This window comes from Ovis canadensis, chromosome 9 (assembly GCF_042477335.2).
Source record: "Ovis canadensis isolate MfBH-ARS-UI-01 breed Bighorn chromosome 9, ARS-UI_OviCan_v2, whole genome shotgun sequence".
Lineage (NCBI taxonomy): Eukaryota > Metazoa > Chordata > Mammalia > Artiodactyla > Bovidae > Ovis > Ovis canadensis.
The window spans coordinates 89472085-89494736 of record NC_091253.1 but is presented as its reverse complement, the minus strand read 5'-3'; the positions used below and the strand labels follow the sequence as shown (position 1 = coordinate 89494736).

The 22652-nt window shown below is 38.9% G+C and overlaps 1 protein-coding gene across 6 annotated transcripts in view; it reads left to right on the top strand.

Annotated features, from left to right (window-relative positions):
* The window catches only part of MTDH (metadherin), a 58713-nt gene that overhangs the window by 3298 nt on the left and 32763 nt on the right, over window positions 1-22652 (top strand). For all 6 annotated transcript variants that reach the window (XM_069601165.1, XM_069601163.1, XM_069601161.1 and 3 more), the window contains exon 2: window positions 15419-15520. In XM_069601165.1, coding sequence (XP_069457266.1) covers window positions 15419-15520 — 102 coding nt within the window. The remainder of the gene's footprint in view (window positions 1-15418; window positions 15521-22652) is intronic.

Genomic DNA, 22652 nt, shown 5'->3' with positions numbered 1-22652 from the left:
TTCCCCAGGGAACTTCTTATTCCAGTTGTGGAAAAAAATCAGAAACTTAACAGTGCAACCTTAGTGAGGGCCCAGGTAGCCAGGAAAAACCTTTCATGGAATTTGACTTGAAATGGGGAGGAACTGGATATTGGGAAAGGCTGAAGAAATAGCAAAGGCTTGAGGGTAGAAGACTTTTAACTCTGTTGGCCTGGCAGGAATTGGAACTCTAAACTTGAGTGAGGCATTTAACCTTGCTTCCATTAGCTTGCCATGTTTATAAATTGAAGATCTTACTTGAGGTAAAACACTGCAGCATTCCTCAGACTGTTCACCCTGACTACTTGCAGTAGTTACTTTGAATGCTTGTTAAATCATGTAGATTCCTGAGTCCAACTACAGATACAAATTCAGAGTCTGGAGCTAGGTCCAGGGAATCTGCTTTTTTAACAAGCTCCCTTGCCTATTTGAAAATCGAGTGTAGTAGTGCCATAAGATTCAAAGTGTAAGAGAGATTTCTAGGTGCAGACATGTTAATCTTATAATCCATCTTTTATGACTACATCATTCTGATAAACATTTTGGATATGCTTAATTCTGATTCAAGTGGATTCAGGGATGTCAACTACAGTTTTTTTGAAAGGACATTCTGAATTTATTTTTGTCCCTTTTAAGTTTTCTCTTAAATCATTCCAGATTTCACAACTCAAATTTTCAGTTTGTTTCCAGTTGCCTGTTTTTATGTATAGAGTAGATGTCATTTAGCTTTTTAAAATCTTTTCATAAGCTTTTTTTTTTTTTTTTCAATTCTTGTATTGGTTTGCTTTTTATCCCCTAATACCTTGCCATAGGTTTTTGTGTTCATTCCCCTGTTAAAAGTGAAGGGGGTGACACTTTTCACTGGGCTTATCACTGTTTTTTTACATGTGTTTTTCTTGACACCTCATTCATCATGAGTATTAAGTAGACACTCAGTAAATATTTTTTTCTTGACTTAACCTGTACAGTGATTTAGATGGATGTAAACAGCAACCCACTCCAGTATTCTTGCCTGGGAAATACCATGGACAGAGGAGCCTGGTGGGCTACAGTCCATGGGGTCCCAAAGAGTTGGACACAACTTAGCAACTAAGCAACATCTCAAATAGCTGGTCTTTAGCAGTTATTGCTTTGTGTTTCAACTGGAAGCAGGTAACCAAGATCATCATCAAAGAAAATTCATTTTTCATAAAGATTTTCCATAGTACAATTGTTAATATCTATAAGCTCAATAAATAGTGTTTTGTCTTGTTTGCTACTGTATAACCTTGCATAGTGGTTGGCACTTGACAAGTAGTTATTGAATGTATAATACAGTAAAATGTCCCACCAAAGTATTGTATGCAGCTTGCTTCTGTTTTTTATGCCTAGAAGACATCCATGTGAGCCACCTTTTTATTTTTACAGTGAAAAATGGCTGTGTTTGCCTCATATGGCGTAAATTTTGTAAGGGCCATCTGTCTGCAGCTAGTAGCTTATTCTGACAGTAAGCTGTGTCTTTTGTAGTAGTTACTTCTTTTCCAGTTTCACTGCCACTGCCCTACTTTCAGGCTGTATTACCTTTTGCTTAGGTGATCCTAACAGCATCCTAACTGGTTCTCCTGCTTCCAGTCCCTTTGTTGCCAATCCTTTCTACCCACTCATGCCAGTTAAATCTTTTAAAGTGTTAGTCACTCAGTCATGTCTGACTCTTGGCGATCCTGTGGACTGTAGCCCACCAGACTCCTCAGACTCCTCCATGGAATTCTACAGGCAAGAATACTGGAGTGGGTAGCCATTCCCTTCTCCAGGGATTCTTTCCGACCCAGGGATCGAACCTGCATCACTTATGTCTCTCGAACTGGCAGGTGAATTCTTCACCACTAGCACCACCTAGGAAGCTCAACTCTAATCATGTGACTTTCGCGTTCACATCCTTTCAGTAATTCCCCAACACCTGTTGAATAAAATTCAATGGCATGGCTCTCAAGCCTTTTCATGATCTAATCCCATCTTAGATTTTATCTCTTACCATTACCCATATGTGGAGAAGGAAATGGCAACCCACTGCAGTATTCTTGCCTGAAAAATTTCATGGACAGAGGAACCTGGCGGGCTGCAGTCCATGGGGTCATAAAGAGTCAGCCACAACTGAGCACATTACCCATAAGACATTACCATTAGCTAGATGTCAGTGTCTCTCTATTCATACTACCTTTTTCTATTCATATGATTTCTTCTAAAAGGCCCCCTTTTTCTGTATCTCTGCTAATTTCTACCTATCCTTAAATGGCCCAGCTACATTGCTCCCTCTGCTGTAAAGCTTTTCTCTAGCTCCCCAGTTAGAGTTAGTTTCTCTTTTATATATTTATTTTTTATGAGAGCTAAAACAGAGCATCGCCTGGGAATGTGCTTGTAGAATGACTCAGATTTTTTTTGTAACTCTTTTTTTGTAACTCTATGCATGTCCAAGAATGACAAGTATTGATTTGGGGGTTAGAAGTAACTTTTAGCTAGTAGGAAAATTTGTGGATATGGAATCTCCAAATAATGGCAATCAACTGTTTGTTTGTATCTATAACTGAACTAATGGGTTTCCCTAGTGTGACTCACTGGTAAAGAATCCGACTACCCATGCAGGAGATGAAGGTTTAATCCCTGGGTCGGGAAGATCCCCTGGAGAAGGAAATGGCAACCTGCTCCAGTGTTCTTGCCTGGAAAACCCCATGGCCAGAGGAGCCTGGTGGGCTACAAACCATGGGGTCGCAAAGGAGCTGGGCGTGACTAACTGACTAAAACAACAATGACTGGACTGTTTGGCCTACCTCCAGAACCTCATGTCTAGATGTATACTTGATTTCTTCAGTAGGAAACCTGATGTTTATCTCAAAAACTTTAACATCTTCAGAACAGCACTCATAATATCCTGCCTTCTCCCAGTCGTCCCCATTACTGTAAATGGTAAATGACTCTGCCTTTCCTTCAGTTATTCAGACCAAATATCTTAAGAATCATTCTTGATTCTTCCCTTTTCCTTATATCTTCATCTTGTTCACCTCATATCTGGTCCTTCAGCATGTACCATCATTTTTATCTCCAAAATATATATTTAGTCCAGCTACTCTCATTCTGTTTCCACCGTAACTCACTCGCACAGCAGTAGCTTCTGCCGGCTGCTTCCAGTCATTTCTCAACACCCTAGTAACGAGGCTTTTTAAAAGCAAATCGCCAGCTTGTCTAAAACCAACATTTTAGTAGTTTTTGCATTTAAAATCTAAACTTTTTTTCCTGTAGGCTCAGCAGCTGCTTTTCTTTCTAAGCAAACTTGAGTCAGCTTCCTCTCATTTGCTACCTTCACAGTAATCCTTTGCACTTCCTCATGCTCTTTCAGAACCCAGTGCTGCAAACTTGACCCACTGTTCTAATCAGCCTTTAGATCTAACTTTGAAACTCACCCTCCTAGAAAATACTTTCCTAATCACCCTATTTGAAATAGGCATCCCCTTCTATTTTCTGTCTCAGTCTTTCGTGTTTCCTTTGTTATAGTTTGTAAACTGTTTATTAACTTCTCCATTTACTTTTGCTCCGGGTTTTCTTTTCTCTTATAAGCCATGCTATCAGATGGCAAACAGTGACTGGCATATTAGAGCCTTTGGTAACTATTTGTTAAATGCTGAATGATCTAAAATGATATCTTACTGTTTAGCTGGATGGTCTAATCTGTTATTGAGCTAAATAAATTTGTCTTTTAAGATACTGTCAATAGGATTATGTCTTTTATTCATAGGTAGTGGTTTTGCCCTATTATCTCAGGTATTACTAAAGTTATGTAACATCTATAGGATTTTCTTTTTCCCTTTAAGTTGCTAATGTTTTAAGCCTTGAATATTCATTTAATTTAAAAATTCTGAGTGATAGTAAAACAAATATCCCTGATTTTACAAAAAAAAAAAAAAGAATCTTGAGATTCAGAGAGATTGACTTATTCAAGGTCATAGAGCAAAGGCATTTCAAAGGCAAAACAATATCCTGATTTCTAGCTTAAGAACTCACTGTTATTTCCATTATACCGCTCTGGTTTTGATAGCATGTTCCAGGATATTACACTGCATTCAGAGAACAAATCTAATTTTCTCAGTGAGTTACAACTTTATTGCTTTTAAATTTTACTTTTAAAAGTCAGAAGTTTTTGCTGAAACTTATAATGACCTTTACAGCAGCTCCAGAGTTTTGCCTTCATTTGTTTGGTCATGTGACAGGACTTTTTCATCCTGTCATTTTCTTCTGCCAGAGGTGCTGCAGAGAAGACCTTTAATAGTTGTGACAGAAAAGACCTTTAACAGTTGTGTTCATCTCAGATACCAAGAGCAGCAGTAAACCCTCTGAGTACTTGTTTTTGTTGCACTTCAGCATTATTGGGTAATGTACTACTTTTCAAGGTTGTGAAAGCCTTGAAAGCATTTTAAAATTAGTATTTTTCAAACAAAATCAAGAGATGTGAGGAGTTGGTGTTGCTTGACAAGTTTTTTTTGTTGTTGTTTGGGTGGAGGGGAGTTGGTAGTTAATTTGTGTTTGTTTGGTTTGGTTTTTTTGGCCACACCATGCAGCTTGTGGGATATTCGTTCCCCAACCAGGGATTGAACCTGGGCCCTTGGCAGTGAAAGCATGGAGTCCTAACCCCAGAGATTTCCTGACTAGTTTTTTGCTCTATTTTCTCTCCAACTGTGCTAGTAGTTTGGAGAGAAACTACTCTCAGATCATCTCAGAAACTACTTTCTCAGATCCATCTGAGAAAGAACTACATGGATATGTGTCCACTGTATCACCTGTAATCCTTATCTCAGTACCCATCTGATATAAAACCTTAAAAACCAATGCTGTATTTAGTGTTTCAAAAATTAACTCTAGCATAACTTGGCCATGTGATTGGTATTGCGTATCATTTATAAAAGTAGCTTTGAGCATCCTTGATGTTCTAGGTTCAACAAAAAGATGTTTTAGAATTCCTGACGAGGGTTTAGTTTTGGCTAGCTGTTCAGAAGGCACAGGATCTCTGTGTGCTCCCGTATTCACCTCTGCAACCCCATGGACCGTAGCCCGCCAGCCGCCGCTGTCCATGGGATTCTCCAAGCAAGAATACTGGAGTGGGTTGCCATTCTCTTCCAGGGGATCTTCCTGACCCAGGGACAGAACCACATCTCTTGCATTTCCTGCATTGGTAGGCACATTCTTTACTTCTGCAACACCTGGGAAGCCTGTGCAAGAATCTTTATCCTAAAGGAAATATCTCAAGATATATAGCAAGATTTTTGCAAATTTGATTTTTAGGCCATATTTATAAGATTATTCTTCTAGCTTTTAAGAGTTTAAAATTGAGGTTGAATTTAAAAGCAAGTTGATAAATTACTGTGAGTGAAGCTGTGTACTGTAATGCTTAGCTTATGTAATTGATAGTGCACAGCATTTGACAGAAAGAAGCACACAGTTTGCGTTTTTAAATAAATGACAAGAAATTGTTCTGCCTTGAATGTGTATCAGCACTCTTCCTAACTAAAACTAAGAAACTGACCAAGTCTTGTCCACTGAATGAGATAATGCATGTGATTGGCACATGGCAAATGTTGTTGTTGTTCACTGGCTCAGTCATGTCCGACTCTTTGCGACCACATGGACTGCAGCAAGCCAGGCTTCCCTGTCCATCACCATCTCCCGGAAGTTGATCAAACCCATGTCCATCGAGTGGGTGATGCCATCCAGCCATCTCATCCTCTGTCCTCCCCTTCTCCTCCTGCCCTCAATCTTTCCCAGCATCAGGGTCTTTTCCAGGGAGTCAGCTCTTCACTTCAGGTGGCCAAAGAATTGGAGCTAAAATTTAGCTTCAGCGTCAGTCCTTCCAATGAATATTCAGGATTTATTTCCTTTAGAATTGATTGGTTTGGTCTCCTTGCAGTCCAGGGGACTCTCCAGAGTCTTCTCCAACACCACAGTTCAAAAGTATCAATTCTTCTACTCTCGGCCTTCTTTATGGTCCAACTGTCACATCCATACATGACTACTGGAAAAACCATAGCTTTGACTATACAGACCTTTGTCGGCAAAGTAATGTCTCTGCTTTTTAATATGCTGTCTATGTTTGTCATAGCTTTTCTTCCAAGGAGCAGACGTCTTTAAATTTCATGGCTGCAGTCACCATCTGCAGTGATTTTGGAGCCCCCCAAAATAAAGTCTGTTGCTGTTTCCATTGTTTCCCCATCTATTTGCCATGAAGTGACAAGACATGGCAAATACTTGGAAGTTTCTAGGTCTGTCAGCTAAAGTTGTTATCTGTTGAGTTTCCATGATGTCTTGCTTTTTTTTTTTTTAATCATGGACATACTTGTACTTCCCAGTATGCAAAGTATAATTTCTTGCCAAGCAAATTGAGACTGCAGTGAAGTAGTAACTTATCCAGGGTGATAGACATTGGGGATTCAACCGTGATCTCAGCTTTCCTTCAAAACACACACTGTTCTCCTTTTAGAGGCCGGGGATGGGGAGGTGGGGAGCCAGGGCAGAGTATACCTTTTGTCTGGCTTTTTTTCTGAGCTATACCTGTCTTCCTTTGCTGGGGTCTAAGCTTTGTGAGGACAGGGATTGTGCCTCACTTGTCTCATTTCAAGGCTTTAACAGCCCTGCTTATTACTCTGCTGGGCTCATTTAATGGATACTGAGTGAATGAACTCGAGTGAATATTGTGTAATCTTTTTTAGAATACAGACTATAAGCAGCTTTTTAAGAAAAAAGATAGTACAACATGTCTCTCAAGCAAGCCTGGACTATTTCTAGCTTGTGAGAGGCTATATTTACTCATCATTTGTATTCTGTTAACTTCCCAAAAGAATTTGTGTCTGCAGCATTGGGCCCATTGGATACATGTACAGTTTTGTTTTGTTTTTTAAGTTTTTTATTTTTTAAATTTTAATATCTTTAATTCTTGCATGCGTTCCCAAACATGAACCCCCCTCCCATATCCCTCCCCATAACATCTCTCTGGGTCATCCCCATGCACCAGCCCCAAGCATGCTGCATCCTGCGTCCGACATAGACTGGCGATTCAATTCTTACATGATAGTATACATGTTAGAATGTCATTCTCCCAAATCATCCCACCCTCTCCCTCTCCCTCTGAGTCCAAAGGTCCGTTATACACATCTGTGTCTCTTTCCCTGTCTTGCATACAGGGTCGTCATTGCCATCTTCCTAAATTCCATATATATGTGTTAGTATACTGTATTGGTGTTTTTCTTTCTGGCTTACTTCACTCTGTATAATCGGCTCCAGTTTCATCCATCTCATCAGAACTGATTCAAATGAATTCTTTTTAACGGCTGAGTAATACTCCATTGTGTATATGTTACCACAGCTTTCTTATCCATTCATCTGCTGATGGACATCTAGGTTGTTTCCATGTCCTGGCTATTATAAACAGTGCTGCGATGAACATTGGGGTACATGTGTCTCTTTCAATTCTGGTTTCCTCAGTGTGTATGCCCAGAAGTGGGATTGCTGGGTCATAAGGTAGTTCTATTTGCAATTTTTTAAGGAATCTCCACACTGTTCTCCATAGTGGCTGTACTAGTTTGCATTCCCACCAACAGGGTAGGAGGGTTCCCTTTTCTCCACACCCTCTCCAGCATTTATTGCTTGCAGATTTTTGGATCGCAGCCATTCTGACTGGTGTGAAGTGGTACCTCATTGTGGTTTTGATTTGCATTTCTCTAATAATGAGTGATGTTGAGCATCTTTTCATGTGTTTGTTAGCCATCCATATGTCTTCTTTGGAGAAATGTCTATTTAGTTCTTTGGCCCATTTTTTGATTGGGTCGTTTATTTTTCTGGAATTGAGCTGCAGAAGTTGCTTGTATATTTTTGAGATTAGTTGTTTGTCAGTTGCTTCATTTGCTATTATTTTCTCCCATTCAGAAGGCTGTCTTTTCACCTTGCTTATATTTTCCTTTGTTGTGCAGAAGCTTTTAATTTTAATTAGATCCCATTTGTTTATTTTTGCTTTTATTTCCAGAATTCTGGGAGGTGGATCATAGAGGATCCTGCTGTGATTTATGTCTGAGAGTGTTTTGCCTATGTTCTCCTCTAGGAGTTTTATAGTTTCTGATCTTACATTTAGATCTTTAATCCATTTTGAGTTTATTTTTGTGTGCGGTGTTAGAAAGTGATCTAGTTTCATTCTTTTACAAGTGGTTGACCAGTTTTCCCAGCACCACTTGTTAAAGAGATTGTCTTTACTCCATTGTATATTCTTGCCTCCTTTGTCAAAGATAAGGTGTCCATATGTGTGTGGATTTATCTCTGGGCTTTCTATTTTGTTCCATTGATCTATATGTCTGTCTTTGTGCCAGTACCATACTGTCTTGATGACTGTGGCTTTGTAGTAGAGCCTGAAGTCAGGCAAGTTGATTCCTCCAGTTCCATTCTTCTTTCTCAAGATTGCTTTGGCTATTCGAGGTTTTTTGTATTTCCATACAAATCTTGAAATTATTTGTTCTAGTTCTGTGAAAAATGTGGCTGGTAGCTTGATAGGGATTGCATTGAATTTGTAAATTGCTTTGGGCGTATACTCATTTTCACTATATTGATTCTTCTGATCCATGAACATGGTATATTTCTCCATCTATTAGTGTCCTCTTTGATTTCTTTCATCAGTGTTTTATAGTTTTCTATATATAGGTCTTTAGTTTCTTTAGGTAGATATATTCCTAAGTATTTTATTCTTTTCGTTGCAATGGTGAATGGAATTGTTTCCTTCATGTACAGTTTTTTAAGGCTCTTGACCACCAGAACTTAACATTCATTTTGAGCTTGCTAATATGAAAAATGACTTGAATGCTGGAACATAGGATGAAGATATGGGCCTTCGTAGCTTTGGAGAGGAAAGGATATTGAAGGAAAGAAACTGTTTCTTGAACGTGTAAAGTATGCTTTCGCATGTTCTCTCATTTACTTTAGCAAGAAACCTATACAAGACAAATTACATATTTTCTACATATTTACAGATGAAGTTGAGGATTAAGTCAAGGAAAATGTTTAAAATCACAGTGATTAAATATAGAAGTTGGACCTTAATCCCAGGTTGTCCACTCCAAACCCCATAGACTTTTCATATTTCACTTTTTTTGATAGTTAGTAGACTACCCTTTTAGTTTTGAAAGTTAAGTTTCCAAGTAATTTGAAGTCATGGGTTTTACATTTTGTGACTAAAAATAAAAGTTTACATAATTAAGTGAAAATCAGTTCAGTTCAGTCTCTCAGTCGTGTCCGACTCTTTGCGACCCCATGAATCGCAGCACGCCAGGCCTCCCTGTCCATCACCAACTCCCAGAGTTCACTCAGACTCACGTCCATCGAGTCAGTGATGCCATCTAGTCATCTCATCCTCTGTCGTCCCCTTCTCCTCCTGCCCCCAGTCCCTCCCACCATCAGAGTCTTTTCCAGTGAGTCAACTCTTCACGTGAGGTAGCCAAAGTACTGGAGTTTCAGCTTCAGCATCATTCCTTCCAAAGAACACCCAGGACTGATCTCCTTCAGAATGGACTGGTTGGATCTCCTTGCAGTCCAAGGGACTCTCAAGAGTCTTCTCCAACACCACAGTTCAAAAGCTTCAATTCTTCGGCACTCAGCTTTCTTCACAGTCCAACTCTCACATCCATACATGACCACAGGAAAAACCATAGCCTTGACTAGATGGACCTTTGTTGGCAAAGTAATGTCTCTGCTTTTGAATATGCTATCTAGGTTGGCCATAACTTTCCTTCCAAGGAGTAATAGGAGTGTCAAATGTTAAACCTTATATATGTTTATTGTAGCATTAGATTCTTTTTAAAAAATATTTATGTGTTTATTCAGCTGCATCAGGTCTTTGCTGGGCCACGTGGGGTCTTTTGTTGCTGAGCATGGACTGTAGTTGTGGCGCACAGGCTCTCTAGTAAGGACTCGGTTGTTTAGCGGCCCATTGGAGCTTAGTTTCCTGATCAGCGATTGGAACCAAGTCCCCTGCATTACAAGACAGATTCTTAACCATTGGACCACCAGGGAAGTCCCAGCTATGGGTTCTTTTGATATTTAGAATCAATTTAACAAATATGTAAAGGTCACGCAAATGGAGTAGAAGTCTATTATTAAGCATACCCTCTTATTCTGAACTTTATCACTCCCAGAGGGCAGATTTCTTTCATATGTCCGTGTCCCTGAGGCTCCTAGCCCAGTGCCTTGTACTAAAAAGTACTTAGTGTGTAAAGAATTGTATGAAATTAATAAATTGGAAACTAATGTGAAGAACTTTATTTCCTTGAAATAATTGTTATTAAATAAGACCCTTCTCCCCTGCTGTGTGGCCCCCTCCTCCCTTTTATTTTCCTGATTGTCAGCTGGGTGTTTTCATTCTGCATTATCACCCTCCCAAGACAAACACACACACACACACACCACACACACACACACCATGCGTTCTTTTGCTAATGTATTTTTAAGAAAGATCTGGGCTGGGATTTGAGGAAATGTATTAATATTAAGGCTGACATGGCACTGTCTACAAGTTTATCCACATAAGAAATTTTATTTTCTGTTACTGGTTGATTTTCACCAAATTTGAAGGATATTTTGGAGTGGTCTAATTTAAAGTATAGGTTGCCAGAGAGATGTTGTGGGGAGGGAGGTGGGAGGGGGGTTCATGTTTGGGAACGCATGTAAGAATTAAAGATTTTAAAATTTAAAAAAAAAAATAAAATTTAAAAAAAAAAAAAAAAATAAAGTATAGGTTGGATGCTATATATAAAATTAACTTGGATTGGCCCTAGAGGGAAACACCTCAGAATTTTCCAGAGAATTTTAAACTTGGGGCACAGAGAGAAGCTGATGTAATTCTAATCTGTAGAAGCGACATTGCATATATTAAGGCTCCATGACTAGAGAAACTACTTTCATGTAAAACTGAGCATGGAAGTATTATTTGATTTGAAGTGTTAGTTTGTGATTAGTTCTTTTCATGTGAGCAAATCTACATAATACATTTTTATTTATTGTTGTTGTTTAGTCACTAAAGTCGTGTCCATCTCTTTTGTGACCCCCATGGACTATAGCCCACCAGGCTCCTCTGTCCATGGAATTTCCCGGGCAAGAAGACTAGAGTGGATTGCCATTTCCTTCTCCAAGGAATCTTCCTGACCCAGGATCATACCTGTCTTCTGCATTGGCAGGTGGATTCTTTATCACTGAGCCACTAGGGAAGCCTTCATGCTTCTATTTAGGGATTTACTAATTTAAATGTGGTTAATGCTTTTCTGGATTACAGGGAAGGTGTGGTCAGACATTCTGGAGAGCTAAGTCAAGTGGGCATTAAGCACTGCTGTTAATAAAGCTAGTGGATGTGACAGAATTCCAGTAGAACCCTAAAGGATGATACCTCAAGGTGTTGCCTTCAATATGTCAGCAAATCCGGAAGACCCAGCAGTGGCCACAGGACCAGAAGAGGTCAGTCCTCATCCCAACTCCAAAGAAGAGTAGTACTAAAGAATGTGCTAGCCATCAGACAGTTACACTCATCTCCCATACTAGTAAGGTCATGCTTAAAATCTTGCTTACTAGGCTCAGTGTTATGCCATCCAGGAACTTCCAGATGTCCAAGCTCGGTTTAGAAAAGGAAGACGAACCAGAGATCCAGTTGCCAACATTCGCTGGATCATAGAGAAAACAAGGGAATTCCAGAAAAACATTGACTACGCCAAAGCCTTTGACTGTGTGGATCATAATAAACTGTGAAAAGCTCTTAAAGAGATGGGAATACCAAACCATCTTACTTGTCTCCTGAGAAACATGTATGTGGGCCAAGAAGCAACGGTTAGAACCCTGCATGGAACAGCTGACTGGTTCAAGATTGAGAAGGAGTGCCACCCGGCTGTCTGCTGTCACCCTGTTAGTTTAACCTATACGCTGAGCACATCATGAGAAATGCCGGGCTGTATGAGTTACAAGCTGGAATCAAGATGGGCGGGAGAAACAACCACCACCTCAGATATGCAGGTGATACCACTCTAATGGCAGAAAGCAAAGAGGAACTAAAGAGCCTCTTGATGAGGTTGAATGAGGTGAGTGCAAGAGCTGGCTTAAAACTCATTATTAAAAACTAAGATCATGGCATCTGACCCCATTACTTCATGGCAAACAGAAGGGGAAAAGGTGGAAGTAGTGACAGATTTCCTCTCTTGGGCTCTAAAGTCATTGTGGATGGTGACTGCAGCCATGAAATCAGAAGATGTTTGCTTCTTGGCAGGAAGGCTATGGCAAACCTAAAAAGTGTGTTGAAAAGCAGAGACATTACTGTGCTGACAAAGGTCAATATAGTCAAGGCTGTAGTCTTCTCAGTGGTCATGTACAGTTGTGATAGCTGGACTGTAAAGAAGGCAGAGTGCAAAAGAATTGATGTCCTGTGGTGCTGGTAGAGACTCCTGAGCGTCCCTTGGACAGCAGGAAGATCAAACCAGTCAATCTTATGGGAAATGAACCCTGAATACTCATTGGAAGGACTGATGCTGAATTTGAAATTCCAGTATTTTGGTCATCTGATGTAAATAGCTAATTCATTGGAAAAGTCCCTGATGCTAACAAAGATTGAAGGCAGAAGGAGAAGAGGGCGTCAGAGAATGAGATGGCTGGATGGCATCACCGATACACTGAACATAAATTTGGGCAATATTTGGGAGATGGTGAGGGACAGAGAGGCCTGGCGTGCTGCAGTCCATGGGGTCGCAGAGTCAAACACGACTGGGCAGCTGAACAACAACAATGCTTTTCCAGGACAAGGCCTTCTTGACCAGTGGTAGCAGAATACGAGACCAGATTAGTGCTATGGGTGGTGGGTAAGAGAGGCACAACCACAATAGTGTACCCTTTCTTCCTGCTGTTGACTTTTTCTTCAGGATAGGAGGCTTTTTATCAGTATTTCATGATACCAGGCACTTGCAGGGAGTTGTTGATGACTTTTGGAGTCCCAGTAATTATGAAGCCTATATAAAGCCCAAGAGACAGTGGAAAATTGGAAAATCTGCGTAGACCAGAAGGAACAGCTGCAGTTCTAGCCACTATACAAGTCGATGTTGCAGAGAAGGAAGGAAAATCAGCAGGGGTTGGAGCGTGGGACCACCTTTGGCTTGCTGACCATTGGAAGCCGATAAAATGGACACTGAGCGTTCCTGACCACTGACTGAGGACTTCTGACTGTTCAAAAGGAGGGATGGTTTCATCTGTGATTTGGGTGGCTCTGAACATGTTTGCAGTTGTCTCAAAGGAATTTCCTTTAACTGTTTAGTGGTTTTTTAATAGTTTTTAACCACTTAATTTCACCTTTTTACAGTTAGTATATAAATTGTTGTTATTGCTTAGTCCCTAAGTCGTGTCCAGCTCTTTTTGTGACCCCATGGACTTGTTGCCTGCCAGGCTCCTCTGTCCATGGGATTTCCCAGGCAAGAATACTGGATTGCTAGTTCCTTCTTCAGGGGATCTTCCCAACCCAGGAATTGAACCTGTCTCCTGCATTGGCAGGTGGGTTCTTTACTACTGAATCACCAAGGAGGCCCAGTATATAAAATGACTCAATTTAGTCATTTACATGAGTAAAATGGAAGTATTATAAGTGACTATGATAGTTTCCTGAAAGGATTAGTTAAATGAAGCTTCACGTATATGAGGCTTGTGAGCTGCCAAGTAAAAAGATGGGGAACTGTGTGGACTTGAAGCTGTGAGACTGTTCAGGTGGAGTAAAGCTTACATAGAAAGGTGAGGATGACCCCAGAAAACCTGAAAAAATAAGTTTGGCTAGAGAGAGGATGGTCTGAAATAAATGGCACTTGAGAATTTACAGGTAAGGTGGTGATACTGGAAAGTATTGATAGAATTAAATGAAAGTTTTGTATTCCTGATGTGGATATGGCTGTAAGTCCAAGTCCCTCTCTAGGGTTTCTGACCATTCTCTATGCACTGTCTCCTCCACCCCACCTCATCCCTGCCCCCCAGTATACATAAACAAATGAGAACGGATAGCATTAAAGGAGCAGAGCAGCACAGAAGAAAGAAAACCAAACCAAGAGTAAGGACACCTCGTTTCAGCATTAGCCGTCTGCCTATAACAAGTTGCTCAAAACTCAGCAGAATAAATTTGGATTAACTAGGAATTTAATCAAGTAAAAGACAGCTTTTTTGATTTTTCTGCTGTAAATCTTGTCTCTTTTTTCCAACTGCATATCCCTGATAATTTAGCACAAATGTAGGTAATGTCACATTAGGAAACCTTTGCACGCTCATACTGTTTTCTTGACTATAGCTCTGCTATAATAAGTAATTGATGAAAGTTCTGCAAGAACTGAGAATAAAGCAATTGAAACTAGTATATTGATTATTAACTTATTGTGTTGAATATGAGAAGAATGGGCAAGTGAAAAGAAGTAGTAGGATCCAGAAAGAAGAGATTAGAATACAGATTCCTGGTCCTTTTCTTCAGGGTCCTGAATCTAAGTACATTTCTGGCGATGGGGCTCAGAAATGCTTAAAAAAAAAAACAAAAAACTAGTGATTCTGATTAAAAGTTAGGATTGGTGTTCACAGACTTCATTCTACTCATGAAAATCTCTCAGTGCTATTATTTTGTTTTAGAGATGTTGGGAAAGCTGAGATAGCCGTTTTAAACTGTGGCATTGGGTTAGCAAAGCTTCTAAATCCTAGAATAGTATAGCCATTTGATTGTAGGATTACAGGGGACATTAGAGATTATCTAATACAAAGACCAATGAACTATGGTCCTTGGACCAAATATGGCCCTCCACCTATGTTTATAAAATTCTTTGGAACACAGGTACACTCGTTTGTTCATGTATCATCTCTGGCTGTTTTTGTGCTAGCAGAGTTTTGTGTTGTAACAGAGACTACACGGCTCATAAAGCCTAAAATATTTTCTGTTTGGCCCTTTACCAAAAACGTTCATGGACTTTTGAATAGATCAGACCTATCATTTTTACAGATGTAGAAATAATACTCAAAGATAATGAAATACTCCGAGTACACAGCCAGTTGGTGGTCAGAGTGCAAGTACCATTTAGTTCTTGCTTCCATTCCATTATTTTTTGTTGGAGGTACTGATGCCTAGGTGAAATCAGAATATAAGTTTGTGGTACAAATTTCGCTTATAAGTTCATTCTTTTTTACACTACACGTTCCTAGAAATGGTAGTCTGACACGTCTTAGATGACACAGCTGTATAAAAGTCTTTTTAGTTTTGGTTGGGGTAGAATTTGATCACTGATTCTATTTCCTGAGTATAGATCTTTGATTTGATCTGCTGGGCAGTTTGGTAACAGCATCCATTTTTGTTGCTATGCAGCCAAATGGACGGACCATTGAAGTGGCTGAGGAAGAAGTTGTCCGAACTCCTCGAAATGTAACAGCAAAGCAGCCAGTAGAGACAGACAAGAAAAACGAAAAGGTAAGTTTGGGAGCCTATGACATTAGGCTCTTAATAAAGAGAGTGACATACAAAATGTTACATATACACCCCGCCACCCCCCCATTTAAGGAAGACTAAAAATGTGAGCTTATCGTAGTGGATGGATAGGTAGTGAAGGTTTAAGTAAGTTTTGTGTTTCTAAGGAAGGATGTATCACTATGTGTTTCTAAAGGTTGCTGTGGCATTATTAAGCATTCTGCCAAAGACAACTTATTCATGACTTGAACATCTTTTGTATGAATAAGGTTCCAGATATGTTACATATTTCTTACAGGAAAACAAAATTGTGTTACCTTTGCTAACAGTGCACATCTGACTAAAAAGCTTGACAAAATTGTCCTATTGTAGTGTTAAAGTAGATTTCTTTTGTGATAGCAGCATAATCATCTGTTACTAGATACAATTTGAGTTTGTTTAACAAAGGAAAATGTTCTATACTCAGGTCATTATTAAAAGATTTGGGTGTGCACTGTTAAATTTTCAAATAAGACAGTGTATACCCCATAAATGATAGATCCCTGGGATTTTATTCATTTTCTAGTTGCCAGTGTTAGAACTGACGCATTTTTACTTGACTTAATTTAGCTTGTAAGTAGGCAAAATGTACAAGAAACTTAACAGTGGTACCTCCTGCTGTGGGCAAGAGACTTCTTATTTAATTCCTTTTGGTATATTAAAAACTGCATACATGACCAGTGGCATAACAACAGAAGAGATGAACTTGTGTGCCAGCTTTTGCAGATTTCTTATAATATGAGGGCTACCATATTAGAAGCTGCTGTCTCCTCTTGGCACTCTCTTATTATTACCAAACTTCTTGAAAATTAAAAAAAAAAAACTGCACACACATGCACACCCTTTTCTTTTCTTTTCTTTTCTTTTTTTTTTAAACCCTGTGCATACGTAACTCCTTTTCAGGGGAAAGCAAACAAAAAAGCAGCCACAGGTAAGTAAGTAGTTTCTAGAAACCAAGGTACTGCAGCTCCTGCCCCATAGAATCATGGTGTAAAGTGGTTGATACAGTTTCTTAACGCTTGTAATTTCAAAGTAACACTGAAGAACTGGTGAGATCAATTCTGCCCCTGTAATCCAGTGAAATTGGTCTAGGGCCAAGATAACTGCAGGTAGGATAGCTTAAAATGAAGGATGGTTGTGGGAAAGAATTAAATATATGCCTGACTTGTCCTTTGGCAGTAAAATAAGTAGAAAATTACTGGTATTAACAAATAAGCATACAGTTTAGGAATTGTGAATTTACACTGTGAATAGTTTATATGTTTAATATAGCTTTATAGATTTATACTTCTTGCATGTAATGTTTCCTTATTCCTGGGCTTTCTCTCTACTAGTGAACGTTTTATACCTTACTCCTGCTTCTACTCCCTGAATTATCCTGAAAAATCTGTAGTTGGAATAATTTATCAGCTACCATTTGTCTCTGATTAATCATATATAGATTGTATGTATCAGGATGTAAAACCACAGGATGATTAAAATCATTCTGAAATATCTTATGTTAGAAAATAATTGTAATAGTTGACATTTGTTAAGTATCTATAATGTGGCCGGCACTGTGCAAGATGAGGTAAATGTATTTACTCAAATAGAAGGAACAACTTATTGAGTGCTCACTGAGTGTACTTTTAAGACTTTCTAGAATATATATACATGTTACTTTAGTTATCCTTATAAGAACACTAAGGAGGTGGTATTATACCTATCTTAAAAATAAGAAACCTGAGGTTTAAGTTACCTAAGCTATTACAAGTATAGTCAGACCCATCTTGACTCCAAAGTCTATGCTTTATACTGCTTTGTATTATTTCTAATCCTTTCAAAAACTCCTCCAGGCAAATAGTATTAGCCCCATTTACAGATAAGGGCTCTGAAGTATAGAGGAATTTTATGACTTTTCTTGATTTCGTGTATATTAACAGTTTCTGAACTAGGAATTGAACCCAGCTCATTCTGATGCCAAAGCCCGTGCACTTTGTGATCACTTGGCAGAACCACCTCCTTTTAGCCACTGTTGCCTTCTCAGTGCAAGGCTTCTGCCTTTGGTTAGTTGCCTATTTGATTTGACTTTTTCCTTAATAATAAACGCTACAACCCATGGCTGGTGTTTCTTTTTTCCATTTTGCGTCTAAAATTTATCCTTTTTAACTTGGTTCAGTCCAGCTCTCTTTTCAGTTAATTTTTTGTGCTGCGTGCTTTTATGTGTTTTAAATGTGGGGTTTTTTCAGACTTCTTGTCTTTTTTTATAAATAAACATTTTAGATCTATTATGTACCTTAATATATATTATTATATATTTGTTTTTGTCTCAGACCCACACCTTAGGCAACTTGAGAAATACAGTTTGTGCATAAAGCAGTTGGACTCTGTGCAGTGATACTGAATGCCTTGTCTCGTCACTTGTTTGTTGTTGTTACCTAGTCACTGAGTCGCGCTGTGAACCCCTGGGCTGTAGCCTGCTAGGCTCGCTGTCCATGGGACTTCCCAGCCAAGGATACTGGAGTGGGTTGACATTTTCTTCTCCAGGGGATCTTCCTGACCCAGGGTTCAAACCTGCATCTCCTGCATTGGCAGGTGTATTCTTTACCACTAAGCCACCAGGGAAGCCCATCACTTGAGTAAGCCTTATAGATAAAACTTTGTCTAGAAAGCAGATAAGACGAGCTACAGATCTTGAGGGCATAAAGCGAGCCAAGCCACCAGGTTTTCATTTGGGTCAGTGCTTGACCCAAAAGTGCTTGAAGGCCAGTACTTCATTGATGCTGGTCTCTAATAGAATATGCATTGGTCCATTAGCCGGGCTGAATGTATTGTGCTACTAGATGCTGAAAGGGAGTAAAGAAAAATAGAAGATGTACTTACCCTCAGAGAGATTACAGCCTTGTTCAGGAAAGGCAAACATAAGAGAAGGTATCAGGTAAGGCCTTGAGTGCCAGGTATTCAGAGAAGGATTATCCTGTTTGGGTAGCCAGAAAAGATTGACTTAATTGGACTGTTGTGGATGGGGATGGTATTTCAGTAAGTAGAAGTGGGGGCCACTTTCAGCAGAGGAGAGAAACAAGTGAACACAGTCATTGTTCGTTGAAACAAAAGAATATATTTAGACATACTCAAGGGAAAGGCCAATCAAGTTTGACAGGTCAGGGTGGGGTGGGAAGTGATAAAAACTTAGATATGTTCAGCAATATTTGTAATGAATGAATCAGCATTCCATCCATGATTGTAAAGGTCTGAATTAAGATAGAAGTATAAAGGTGGTTAGTAAGAAAAATAACAAACACAAAAGTGTATAACATTTAGTCACCATCAGGTTGTTGAGGACGAAGTCAGTGATTGTCCTACTGAAATATTCATTATAAGTATTAACAGCTTCTTACATTTTGTGATGTACACAATGTACAAAGTATTTCCACATCTCTTAATCCTAAGGTACAGCTCTGGGGAGGAGGGTATGATCTTTTTTTTTTTAATACAGCTAATTGAAAAGAGTTTAATGAATTTCCCAGGATCACATAGTAGTAAGGAATGGTCTGTCAGTTTCTCTGAAATAGCAGTTCTCAAAGTGTGGTCCATGGACCCCTGGGCAGAGGTTCCGAGGACCTTTTTTGGGTCCCAGAAGACAAAACTGTTTTCCTAATAATTGAAACATTGTCTTTTTTACTCTAATTCTTGCATTAATGGTCCAAAAGCAACAGTGAGCAAAACTATTGACTCTGTAGTACAAAGTCAGTGACACCAAACTAATAGTAGTTGAATTCTTTACAGTAGTCTACTTACAGTGTAAAAAAAACCTTGTTCCACTAGAAAAGTATTCTTGATGAATCTATAAAAATGATAATTAATTTTATTAAATCTTGACCTCTGAATACATGCCTTTTAATTATTCTGTATGATGAAATGGGAAGTATGCATAAAGTATGCTGTGTACTGAAAAACAGTGGTTGTCTTGAGGAAAAACACCAGTGCAGCTGAGTTGCAGGCTGGACTAGCCACTTAGTTCTTGTTACTCCATTTTCACCTGAGAGAACAAGTAGTAAGCAGGCCATGGTTATTTAGACTCCGGTATTTGTAGAATTTTCTCAAAAATAGTCAGGACACTTCAAGGAAAACAACTGATAGTATTGTTGAAAAACGCTTTGTTTCCAAGTAAAAATTAGAAATTTGGAAAATGTCTACGGCCATGAGCTTAAAAACGTCCCAGTACTTAATGAATTTATGATGAGATCAGTGGTGATGTTAATTTTTTTTAAAGATATTGCATATAATGGAATGCTTTTTAACCTTTTGAGAGATGTATATGCTCTGCTTAGCATAACTCAGCGAATCAGTATTTTCCAAATGCTCAATGATTGCATGTTCTAAAATTAGACAAGTATAAAAGATTCATTTAAGTGCAAGATCAGTGGATTTTAATGTAGTATAGAAAGCTCACTGACGAAGTTTCGACTTCAACATTGCAACAGTTTTTAAGAAACTACGTTTGACAAATTTTGGTGTAATATTTTTTCCTTCTATTTAAAGTCCTTTGTGACTTCTCATTGTTCTTGTTCTACAATCTTGAATATAATCAAAGGCACTGTAGCTCAAGTCTTTTCCTACTTCTCTAAGCTCCAGACACATTGGTTTTCATTCTTTTTTGTTAAATGGCTTTATTCTGAGATATAACTTAGCTCTTTCATGTGTACAATTTTAGTGTGTTTACAGAGTTGTACAGCTGTGACCACAATCTAATCTTTCAACAGTTTCCTCTTCCCAAGAAGAAAACGTGTGCCTGTTTAGCAGTTGCTCCCTGTTTTCCCTGTCCTCCCCTTGCAACTACTAATCTTTGGTGTACTATCAAGAATATCACAATTACACAACATTGTAAAGCAATTATACTTAATTGCTTTACAAATATATTTTTTAATGCAAAAAAAATAGCACTATTATGTAGAAAACTACTGAAAAACTACTCCTTCCAGTTATGTATCTGCATGTACATAGCTATATTTTTTATATGCTTCAATCAAACAACGTATCAAAGTAAATTAATGCAAAAACATATATGCAAATCCAGGGTTTTGTTTTTTTTTAATGGAGCCAGATGCAAAAGATATTTGCACAATGTAAAACATGACATTCTTCTCACTAAAATGTTTGTTTCGGAAAATAAGTTTGTTTATATAGGTACAATTATACAATATATAGTTTATTATACTTTGAAATAAGTTAATTCATATCAAACAAATTTTAAATTTATAATGGTAGATATCAGTGGACACAACCCACACAAACAAAGGCTCTTCAATATTCTCAACACGGTTTAAGAGTATAAAAGATTATCCTATGACCAAGACGTGTGAGGAGTAATTAGTGTTTAGAAACCAAAGACAAAATTATTCTGAGGCAGCATAGATTTTATACAAGCATAAACTGTAGCAGCTCTTAGCAAAATAGAGAAAAACCTGCATGCCCAGGGAATTTACATACATTTGTTTTATCTTCCATAATGTATCTTAGAAACTGTAGTTTCAAACCAGGGATTGTCAAACCAAGACCAACTGGTCATATCAGGCTCTCTGCCTATTGTTGAAAGTTTTATTGGAACACAGACAGACTTACTCATATATTGTCTGTGGCTGCTTTTGCAATACAGCAGCAAAGTTGAGTGAGTGCAAAAGAGGTCTTATAGTTTACAAAGCCTGTCTGGTCTCTTTTTTTCTTTTTTCCCCTGAACCCTTGTTTTAAACTCTTAATATAGTCTTTTGGGTTCATTAAAATGTCTTGTTATCTGGAGTGCTTTAATATCATCTGATTCTCTAAGTCTTGGACTCTTTGACCTTCCAGGCTCCCTTGTACCACAGTCTGTAGCTTTGTGATTTGGGTTCCACCCAAGGAATTAATTTTCAAGGCCTTCTTTAAGGTTAACCAAGAGAACCCTCATTTCTGCCTTTAGACTTTTCAGTCTGAATGCCTAACAAACAGTGGAACTGAGACTAGAACCAGGACTACCGCCTTAGCACATTGTTTTTCCATGATGCTGTAGTTCTGTTTGGCAGGAAGTGGTAGGGGGTTCAAAAGTGAAACTGAACTTGTTTTTTAAAGTGCTTAGATTGAAGCAAGAATGGATCACCCAAGTGGAATTAGTTTAGGCTATTGTGCAGGATGAATCACAATTTGGAATCAAGATTGCCAGGAGAAATAGCAGTAACCTCAGATATGCAGATGACACACCACCATTATGGCAGAAAGTGAAGAGGAACTAAAGAGCCTCTTAATAAAGGTGAAACCGGAGAGTGAAAAAGCTGGCTTAAAACTCAACATTCAGAAAACGAAGATCATGGCATCCAGTCCCATCACTTCATGGCAAATAGATGGGGAAACAGTGGAAACAGTGACAGACTTTATTTTGAGGGGCTCCAGGATCACTGCAGACAGTTACTGCAGCCATGAAATTAAAAGACACTTGCTTCTGGGAAGAAAAGCAATGACAAACCAAGACAACATATTAAAAAGCAGAGACATTACGTTGCCAACAAAGGTCTGTATAATCAAAGCTGTGGTTTTTCCAGTAGTCATGTGCGGATGTGAGAGCTGCACAATAAAAAGGCTGGTTGCTAGAGAATTGGCTTTCAGACTGTGGTGCTGGAGAAGACTCCTGAGAGTCTCTTGGACTGCAGGAAGATCAAACCAGTCAATCCTAAAGGAAATCAGTCCTGAATATTCACTGGAAGGACTGATGCTGAAGCTGAAGCTCCAAAACTTTGGCCACCTGATGCAAAGAGTCAAGTCATTGGAAACGACTCTGATGCTGGGGAAGATGGAAGTGTCGGGAGGAGAAAGGGGTGACAGAGGACTGGATGGGTGGATGGCATCACTTACTCAATGGACATGAGTTTGAGCAAACTCTGGGATATGGTGAAGGACAGGGAAGTCTGGTGTGCTGCAGTTCATAGCGTCACAAAGAGTTGGACAACTGAAAGACTGAACAACAACAAAAAATTGGAAATGGGAGAGCCCAATCTGGGAGCGAGTTAAGGGCTTCTTAAAAGAAGTTCTTAAGAAAGGTTTCTTATAAATTTTCAAGATTATAAGTTGATAACCATGTGGCTTATGC